General features: G+C 38.7%; 1 protein-coding gene across 3 annotated transcripts in view; it reads right to left on the minus strand.

The window, feature by feature from the left end:
* Positions 1-11813, minus strand: part of LOC110464379 (protein white-like) — a 36585-nt gene that overhangs the window by 3771 nt on the left and 21001 nt on the right. For all 3 annotated transcript variants that reach the window (XM_021519572.1, XM_021519571.1, XM_021519573.1), the window contains 4 exons: positions 7737-7794; positions 7230-7307; positions 3462-3567; positions 2961-3061 (listed from right to left, as the gene is read on the minus strand). In XM_021519572.1, coding sequence (XP_021375247.1) covers positions 2961-3061; positions 3462-3567; positions 7230-7307; positions 7737-7794 — 343 coding nt within the window. The remainder of the gene's footprint in view (positions 1-2960; positions 3062-3461; positions 3568-7229; positions 7308-7736; positions 7795-11813) is intronic.

Below are 11813 nucleotides of genomic sequence, written 5' to 3' on the forward strand. Positions count from 1 at the left end.
TTGACGATACCACAGAAAACCTGGAATCATTGACGATACCACAGAAAACCTGGAATCATTGATGATACCACAGAAAACCTGGAAACATTGACAATACCAGAGAAAACCTGGAATCATTGATGATACCACAGAAAATCCTGGAATCATTGATGATACCACAGAAAACCTGGAATCATTGACAATACCACAGAAAACCTGGAATCATTGATGTAACCACAGAAAACCTGGAACCTTTCATATATAATATATAACCACAGAAAACCTGGAATCATTGATGTAACCACAGAAAACCTGGAACCTTTGACGATACCACAGAAAACCTGGAATCATTGATGTAACCACAGAAAACCTGGAACCTTTGACGATACCACAGAAAACCTGGAATCATTGACGATACCACAGAAAACCTGGAATCATTGATGTAACCAAAGAAAACCTGGAATCCTTCATATATAACCACAAAAAACCTGGAATCATTGATGATACCACAGAAAACCTGGAATCATTGATGATACCACAGAAAAATCCTGGAATCATTGACGGTACCACAGAAAACCTGGAATCATTGACAATATCACAGAAAACCTGGAATCATTGATGTAACCACAGAAAACCTGGAATCATTGATATATTATGACAGAAAACCTGGAATCATTTACGATACCACAGAAAACCTGAAATCATTGATGTAACCACAGAAAACCTGGAACCTTTCATATATAATATATAACCACAGAAAACCTGGAATCATTGATGTAACCACAGAAAACCTGGAATCATTGATGATACCACAGAAAACCTGGAATCATTGATGATACCACAGAAAACCTGGAATCATTGATGTAACCACAGAATACATGGAACCTTTGATGATACCACAGAAAACCTGGAATCATTGACGATACAACAGAAAACCTGGAATCATTGACGATACCACAGAAAACCTGGAATCATTGATGATACCACAAAAAATCCTGGAATCATTGATGATACCACAGAAAACCTGGAATAATTGACGATTCCACAGAAAACCTGGAATCATTGATGTAACCACAGAAAACCTGGAATCATTGATGATACCACAGAAAACCTGGAATCATTGATGTAACCACTGAAAACCTGAAACCTTTGATGATACCACAGAAAACATGGAATCTTGACGATACCACAGAAAACCTGGAATCATTTACGATACCACAGAAAACCTGGAATCATTGATGAATCCACAGAAAACCTGGAATCATTGATGTAACCACAGAAAACCTGGAACCTTTCATATATAATATATAACCACAGAAAACCTGGAATCATTGATGTAACCACAGAATACATGGAACCTTTGATGATACCACAGAAAACCTGGAATAATTGACGATTCCACAGAAAACCTGGGATCATTGATGTAACCACAGAAAACCTGGAACCTTTCATATATAATATATAACCGCAGAAAACCTGGAATCATTGATGTAACCACAGAAAACCTGGAACCTTTCATATATAATATATAACCACAGAAAACCTGGAATCATTGATGTAACCACAGAAAACCTGAAACCTTTGATGATACCACAGAAAACCTGGAATCTTGACGATACCACAGAAAACCTGGAATCATTGACGATACCACAGAAAACCTGGAATCATTGATGAAACCACAGAAAACCTGGAATCATTGATGTAACCACAGAAAACCTGGAATCCTTCATATTTAACCACAGAAAACCTGGAATCATTGACTATACCACAGAAAAACCTGGAATCATTGACGATACCACAGAAAAACCTGGAATCATTAATGATACCACAGAAAACCTAGAAGCATTGATGTAACCACAGAAAAACCTGGAATATTTGACAAAGGTTTTCTAAAAATAGTAAAAGTGACCTTGACCTTTAACGCAGTATAACCTGAAACGTGAACTTATTCAAGGCATTGCCGTACCAAACACTTGTATCAAGTTTGATGAGCGATGACAAAGATTTTCTTAAAAAAGTAAATGATCTTGACCTTGAATGAGTAGAAACCAAAAACGTGAACTTGTCCAAGGCATTGCCCACTAAACCCATGCCGCATGAAGTTTCATGAAATTCCTTTCAGTATATTAAGTCGCTAGAGTGATGACAAAGATTTTGTCTAAAAATAGTAACAGTGACCTTGACCTTCAACATAGAAACCTGAAACGCGAAACTTGTTCAAGGCATTGTCATACTTTAAGCTACACGCTTGTATGAAGTTTCATGAAATTCCATTGAGGAATGAAGTCGCTAGAGCGATGACAAAGAGTGTAACATACGTACGTACGTACTTATGTATTACGCACGGGCAGAATCCTATATCCCCTCAAACTTTCGTTGCGAGGAGATAATAAATATCTTACTGCAGAGACAGTCTGCAATGACAAAAAACCTGCAATCTTTGATGTTTCCACAGAAAACCTTGAATCTTTGATATATAACCAAAGAAAACCTGCAAACACTGATATATTGTAGAACTAAAATAAACATCTTACTGCAGGGACAATCTACAATGACAGACATCTCTGATATTGAAATTAATCAATATCTTACTGGCACAATACTACATTGGGAGACATTACTTCTGTCTAATTTGAAATACCACTGAAATTGATATAATATATCATGTGTTATTGCTTAATTGTTAACATACAAGAGAAATTAAAAAGTGCCCAGGAAATTAAGCCTTCTGTAATTAGAAAAATTAAATTGATAGCAGTTACGTTAGAAACAGAAATTACATCGCCTAATATGACACAAATGACCCTTCATATATAAAATACTCAGGTGAACCAAAACAGACTTGCATCCACTTAACTGATTACACAAAAGCTCCATCACGAAGTTACCTTGTAAATCTTAGATTATACTTCGCTTTGTTAATATATAGAGAGAATTCAAGGCAAAGCTTATAAACACAGACAACAATATTGATTACTCACATATGTGGTCAACGTTCTTCCATTGGTTCACAGAGATTAGTTCGTTGGAGAATTGGAACCAGGACAGATATTTGACCCACAGCAACCAGTCTGGTATAGTGCTGAAAAATAAAAAGTTTCTTTATAGAGTTTAATCCCAAAACCAGGACCCAGTTTCGCTAAATGTCGTATGATGTCATACATTTATGTATTTTTCACAAACAAGCGTAATTTGTATGTACTATTTAGGTCTTTTGTAGCATTTGGATTCACTGTGAACAGTGACAGTATGCGCCGGTACCATTGCACCACAATCCTCAAATTTTAAGCAGGTATATGCAAGAATGATTTCTAGGTACAATCTTCATCTGTTGACCCTTTTACCACTGTAGACCAGAATGGACTCATCCAGATAAATGTATGGTAGAGTCTACTAAATTTACCTAGGGATGAAAGGGTTAAACCTTTCAATAAATATATCAACTAATATCTATAATTATTAATTATGAAAATAATACTGACTTGTTGTTGAGGAAGAATCCACCGAAGAGCAGCAGAGGTGTGATGACAGCTGGGGCCACCGCAAGGGCTACATTTACACTAGCGAAGGCTGTCGACACCATGTAACCTGGAGAACAAGTACAGGTAAACATGTACTCGACTATAATATGTAATCTGGTAAATAGGTACAGGTAAACATGTACTCAACTATAACATGTAACCTGGAGAATAAGTACAGGTAAACATGTACTCAACTATAACATGTAACCTGGAGAATAAGTACAGGTAAACATGTACTCAACTATAACATGTAACCTGGTAAATAAGTACAGGTAAACATGTACTCAACTATAACATGTAACCTGGTAAATAAGTACAGGTAAACATGTACTCAACTATAACATGTAACCTGGTAAATAAGTACAGGTAAACATGTACTCAACTATAACATGTAACCTGGTAAATAAGTACAGGTAAACATGTACTCAACTATAACATGTAACCTGGTAAATAAGTACAGGTAAACATGTACTCAACTATAACATGTAACCTGGTAAATAAGTACAGGTAAACATGTACTCAACTATAACATGTAACCTGGTAAATAAGTACAGGTAAACATGTACTCAACTATAACATGTAACCTGGTAAATAAGTACAGGTAAACATGTACTCAACTATAACATGTAACCTGGTAAATAAGTACAGGTAAACATGTACTCAACTATAACATGTAACCTGGTAAATAAGTACAGGTAAACATGTACTCAACTATAACATGTAACCTGGTAAATAAGTACAGGTAAACATGTACTCAACTATAACATGTAACCTGGTAAATAAGTACAGGTAAACATGTACTCAACTATAACATGTAACCTGGTAAATAAGTACAGGTAAACATGTACTCAACTATAACATGTAACCTGGTAAATAAGTACAGGTAAACATGTACTCAACTATAACATGTAACCTGGTAAATAAGTACAGGTAAACATGTACTCAACTATAACATGTAACCTGGTAAATAAGTACAGGTAAACATGTACTCAACTATAACATGTAACCTGGTAAATAAGTACAGGTAAACATGTACTCAACTATAACATGTAACCTGGTAAATAAGTACAGGTAAACATGTACTCAACTATAACATGTAACCTGGTAAATAAGTACAGGTAAACATGTACTCAACTATAACATGTAACCTGGTAAATAAGTACAGGTAAACATGTACTCAACTATAACATGTAACCTGGTAAATAAGTACAGGTAAACATGTACTCAACTATAACATGTAACCTGGTAAATAAGTACAGGTAAACATGTACTCAACTATAACATGTAACCTGGTAAATAAGTACAGGTAAACATGTACTCAACTATAACATGTAACCTGGTAAATAAGTACAGGTAAACATGTACTCAACTATAACATGTAACCTGGTAAATAAGTACAGGTAAACATGTACTCAACTATAACATGTAACCTGGTAAATAAGTACAGGTAAACATGTACTCAACTATAACATGTAACCTGGTAAATAAGTACAGGTAAACATGTACTCAACTATAACATGTAACCTGGTAAATAAGTACAGGTAAACATGTACTCAACTATAACATGTAACCTGGTAAATAAGTACAGGTAAACATGTACTCAACTATAACATGTAACCTGGTAAATAAGTACAGGTAAACATGTACTCAACTATAACATGTAACCTGGTAAATAAGTACAGGTAAACATGTACTCAACTATAACATGTAACCTGGTAAATAAGTACAGGTAAACATGTACTCAACTATAACATGTAACCTGGTAAATAAGTACAGGTAAACATGTACTCAACTATAACATGTAACCTGGTAAATAAGTACAGGTAAACATGTACTCAACTATAACATGTAACCTGGTAAATAAGTACAGGTAAACATGTACTCAACTATAACATGTAACCTGGTAAATAAGTACAGGTAAACATGTACTCAACTATAACATGTAACCTGGTAAATAAGTACAGGTAAACATGTACTCAACTATAACATGTAACCTGGTAAATAAGTACAGGTAAACATGTACTCAACTATAACATGTAACCTGGTAAATAAGTACAGGTAAACATGTACTCAACTATAACATGTAACCTGGTAAATAAGTACAGGTAAACATGTACTCAACTATAACATGTAACCTGGTAAATAAGTACAGGTAAACATGTACTCAACTATAACATGTAACCTGGTAAATAAGTACAGGTAAACATGTACTCAACTATAACATGTAACCTGGTAAATAAGTACAGGTAAACATGTACTCAACTATAACATGTAACCTGGTAAATAAGTACAGGTAAACATGTACTCAACTATAACATGTAACCTGGTAAATAAGTACAGGTAAACATGTACTCAACTATAACATGTAACCTGGTAAATAAGTACAGGTAAACATGTACTCAACTATAACATGTAACCTGGTAAATAAGTACAGGTAAACATGTACTCAACTATAACATGTAACCTGGTAAATAAGTACAGGTAAACATGTACTCAACTATAACATGTAACCTGGTAAATAAGTACAGGTAAACATGTACTCAACTATAACATGTAACCTGGTAAATAAGTACAGGTAAACATGTACTCAACTATAACATGTAACCTGGTAAATAAGTACAGGTAAACATGTACTCAACTATAACATGTAACCTGGTAAATAAGTACAGGTAAACATGTACTCAACTATAACATGTAACCTGGTAAATAAGTACAGGTAAACATGTACTCAACTATAACATGTAACCTGGAGAATAAGTACAGGTAAACATGTACTCAACTATAACATGTAACCTGGTAAATAAGTACAGGTAAACATGTACTCAACTATAACATGTAGCCTGGTAAATAAGTACAGGTAAACATGTACTCAACTATAACATGTAACCTGGAGTAACATGTACTCAACTATGTTAAATGGTAAACATCCAAAATAATTACAAGGCATCACAAGTGATACAAATACCCTAGCATTCTCACATTTTGACATATGTAAAAGGAAATGAAGTCGTTGGAGCGATGACAATGTTTTGTTCTAAAAATAGTAAAAATGACCTTGACCTTTAACGCAGTAACCTGAAACGTAAACTTGTTCAAGATATTGCCATACCAAACACTTGTATCAAGTTTCATGACATTCTGTTGAGGAATGAAGTTGATAGAGCAATGAAGTTTTTTGGTAAAAGTAGGAAAAGTGACCTTGACCCTGAACATAGAAACTGGAAAAGCTAATTATAACTTGTCCAATGAATTGCCTTTCCAAACACTTGCATGAAGTTTCATGAAATTACGTTCAGTAATGAAATTATTGCTAGAGCTATGGCAAAGTTTTTCTAAAAATAGTAAAAGTGGCCTTGACCTTCAACATAGAAACCTGAAATGCGACATTGTTCAAGGTTTGTCATTATCAAACAATTTAATCAAGTTTCATGACATTTCGTCGAGGAATGAAGTCGCCAGAGGGATGACAAAGTTTTTCTAAAAATAGTTACAGTGACCTTGACCTTTAATGTAGAAACCCAAAATGCAAATTTTTTCAAGGTATTGTTATACTACACACTTGTATGAAGTTCATGAAATTCCTTTGAGGAATGAAGTTACTAGAGCGATGACAACGAGTGTAACCTATGTAGATATGTTCGTACAGGTGGAATCCTATATCCCCTCTAACTTTCCTTGAGAGCGATAATAATTAAGTTTCCCTTTGTACCCAGTCCATCCAATACATACCGAACGAGCCTGCAATGTTAGCCGAAAATACGATGACTGCACACAGGATGAGGTAGTTGTCTACTGCTTGGTAGAGACCTGTAGTGTAACACATATATACAGGATTAAACAGCCGTGTGACCGACATCATCATACATCATTACATATACATAGCAATACCAATACATACATGAGTGGAATTTATGGGTGAAAAATTCCTTTTGCCACAAATATACTGTATAACTCCAAATTAGTATTTTATGTTTAACAAAGAGCTACGGTACATTTGGATTTGTATTCTATTCCCATTATAAGATGGTGGCATGGCAATGGCATATAATTAAACAAACTCTTTGTAAATTGCATGAAAGTGTCATAATATCACTATGAATTTGCATGAAGTGTCATATTACATGTACTACCGCTCCTTGTAAAATATCAGATTTTAAGTAAATGTGATATGCGGACACTTTTTAATTTGATGAAAAATTGATTATGCCCAATTTTCTGATTGTAAGTTCAACTTACCGGTCATCCAGTACAGGATTGTACAGAAGACGAATGGGAAAATGGTAAAAGCTGGCAACTAAAAAAGAACAGAGGTAATGTCTTATTATTAAATATACAATATTTGATATAGCACCCTATCTAGCTAACATAAGCCATTCTAAAGCGCTTTACAGTACATAGATATACAATTTTATACAGTCAATACAATAAGCATATATATTAATCAATACAATATTGAGGAATTCGCAGAAGCTGCCTTATCAGGCGCTAACTACTAGTCCTATGTCACCTGGCTAATATCTCCATATGTGTGTATGCCTGTGTGTGTGCTGGTGATGTATTGTGTTCTGTTTGTAGTGGGACCGTGCTTCCGACGCATGGGGATGGGACAGTACGGACATGGGCAACACTAGTACTATAGGGACAGGACGAACATGGGCAACACTAGTACTATAGGGACAGAACTAGGGACAGGACGAACATGGGCAACACTAGTACTATAGGGACAGGATGGATATGGGCAACACTAGTACTATAGGGACAGGACAGACATGGGCAACACTAGTACTATAGGGACAGGACAGACATGGGCAACACTAGTACTATAGGGACAGGACGGACATGGGCAACACTAGTACTATAGGGACAGGACGTACATGGGCAACACTAGTACTATAGGGACAGGACGAACATGGGCAACACTAGTACTATAGGGACAGGACGGACATGGGCAACACTAGTACTATAGGGACAGGACGGACATGGGCAACACTAGTACTATAGGGACAGGACGAACATGGGCAACACTAGTACTATAGGGACAGGACGGACATGGGCAACACTAGTACTATAGGGACAGGACGTACATGGGCAACACTAGTACTATAGGGACAGGACGAACATGGGCAACACTAGTACTATAGGGACAGGACGGACATGGGCAACACTAGTACTATAGGGACAGGACGTACATGGGCAACACTAGTACTATAGGGACAGGACGAACATGGGCAACACTAGTACTATAGGGACAGGACGGACATGGGCAACACTAGTACTATAGGGACAGGACGTACATGGGCAACACTAGTACTATAGGGACAGGACGAACATGGGCAACACTAGTACTATAGGGACAGGACGGACATGGGCAACACTAGTACTATAGGGACAGGACGTACATGGGCAACACTAGTACTATAGGGACAGGACGAACATGGGCAACACTAGTACTATAGGGACAGGACGGACATGGGCAACACTAGTACTATAGGGACAGGACGTACATGGGCAACACTAGTACTATAGGGACAGGACGAACATGGGCAACACTAGTACTATAGGGACAGGACGGACATGGGCAACACTAGTACTATAGGGACAGGACGAACATGGGCAACACTAGTACTATAGGGACAGGACGGACATGGGCAACACTAGTACTATAGGGACAGGACGTACATGGGCAACACTAGTACTATAGGGACAGGACGAACATGGGCAACACTAGTACTATAGGGACAGGACGGACATGGGCAACACTAGTACTATAGGGACAGGACGTACATGGGCAACACTAGTACTATAGGGACAGGACGAACATGGGCAACACTAGTACTTTAGGGACAGTACAGACATGGGCAACACTAGTACTATAGGGACAGGACAGACATGGGCAACACTAGAACTATAGGGACAGGACGAACATGGGCAACACTAGTTCTATAGGGACAGGACGGTGTCGGGAACACTAGTACTATAGGGACAGGACGAACATGGGCAACACAAGTACTATAGGGACAGGACGGACATGGGCAACACTAGTAATATAGGGACAGGACGAACCAGGGGCAACACTAGTAATATAGGGACAGGACGGTGTGGGTAACACTAGTACTATAGGGACAGGACGAACATGGGCAACGCTAGTACTATAGGGACAGGACGAACCAGGGGCAACACTAGTAATATAGGGACAGGACGGTGTGGGTAACACTAGTTCTATAGGGACAGGACGAACATGGGCAACACTAGTAATATAGGGACAGGACGAACATGGGCAACCCTAGTACTTTAGGGACAGTACAGACATGGGCAACACTAGTACTATAGGGACAGGACATACATGGGCAACACTAGTACTATAGGGATAGGACGAACATGGGCAACACTAGTACTATAGGGGCAGGACGAACCAGGGGCAACACTAGTACTATAGGGACAGGACGACCATGGGCAACACTAGTTCTATAGGGACAGGACGGTGTCGGTGACACTAGTACTATAGGGACAGGACGTACATGGGCAACACTAGAACTATAGGGACAGGACGAACATGGGCAACACTAGTTCTATAGGGACAGGACGAACCAGGGGCAACACTAGTAATATAGGGACAGGACGGTGTGGGTAACACTAGTTCTATAGGGACAGGACGAACATGGGCAACACTAGTAATATAGGGACAGGACGAACCAGGGGCAACACTAGTACTATAGGGACAGGACGAACATCGGCAACACTAGTTCTATAGGGACAGGACGGTGTCGGGAACACTAGTACTATAGGGACAGGACGAACATGGGCAACACAGTAATATAGGGACAGGACGAACATGGGCAACACTAGTTCTATAGGGGCAGGACGGTGTCGGTAACACTAGTACTATAGGGAAAGGACGAACATGGGCAACACTAGTACTATATGGACAGGACATTCATGGGCAACACCAGTACTATAGGGACAGGACATTCATGGGCAACACCAGGACTATAGGGACAGGACGAACATGGGCAACACTAGTACTTTAGGGACAGTACAGACATGGGCAACACTAGTACTATAGGGACAGGACATACATGGGCAACACTAGTACTATAGGGATAGGACGAACATGGGCAACACTAGTACTATAGGGGCAGGACGAACCAGGGGCAACACTAGTACTATAGGGACAGGACGAACATGGGCAACACTAGTTCTATAGGGACAGGACGGGGTCGGTAACACTAGTACTATAGGGACAGGACGAACATGGGCAACGCTAGTACTATAGGGACAGGACGAACCAGGGGCAACACTATTACTATAGGGACAGGCCGGTGTGGGTAACACTAGTACTATAGGGACAGGACGAACATGGGCAACTCTAGTACTATAGGGACAGGACGTACATGGGCAACACTAGTACTATAGGGACAGGACGAACATGGGCAACACTAGTTCTATAGGGACAGGACGGTGTCGGTAACACTAGTACTATAGGGACAGGACGAACATGGGCAACACTAGTACTATATGGACAGGACATTCATGGGCAACACCAGTACTATAGGGACAGGACATTCATGGGCAACACCAGTACTATAGGGACAGGACGAACATGGGCAACACTAGTAATATAGGGACAGGACGAACCAGGGGCAACACTAGTACTATAGGGACAGGACGGTGTGGGTAACACTAGTACTATATGGACAGGACGAACATGGGCAACACTAGTACTATAGGGACAGGACAAACATGGGCAACACTAGTACTATGGGGACAGGACGGACATGGTCAACACTAGTAATACATAAACAAGAGGCCCAATGGGCCTGCATCACTAGTACTATAGGGACAGGACGAACATGGGCAACACTAGTACTATAGGGACAGGACGGACATGGTCAACACTAGTAATACATAAACAAGAGGCCCAATGGGCCTGCATCGCTCACCTGGTATAAAACTCACACTTGTAACCTTGAAAGTGATCTAAAATAAATCTACAAGCAAAATATCAGTATTTATGATTAAAATTCGTTCAAAAGACCCTGTTATTTTTTTTTTAAACATTTCACCCCTGTGATTGAAAGTCGAACAAAGTCATTATGTTGAACACATTGTATAGGCTTTCATCTCAGGATGCAACTTGCAAAGTATAAACATCCTGGGACCCATGGTTATTCATAAGAGGTTGTTTAAAGATTTTAAACAAATTTGACCCCTGTGACCTTGAATATAAGTCAAAGTCATTCACTTTAACAAACATAGTAGTCCTTGATCCCAGCATATGCTACTAACTAAATATCAACATCCTGAGCCTTTTGG

This window comes from Mizuhopecten yessoensis, unplaced genomic scaffold (assembly GCF_002113885.1).
Source record: "Mizuhopecten yessoensis strain PY_sf001 unplaced genomic scaffold, ASM211388v2 scaffold10985, whole genome shotgun sequence".
Taxonomy (NCBI): Eukaryota; Metazoa; Mollusca; class Bivalvia; order Pectinida; family Pectinidae; genus Mizuhopecten; species Mizuhopecten yessoensis.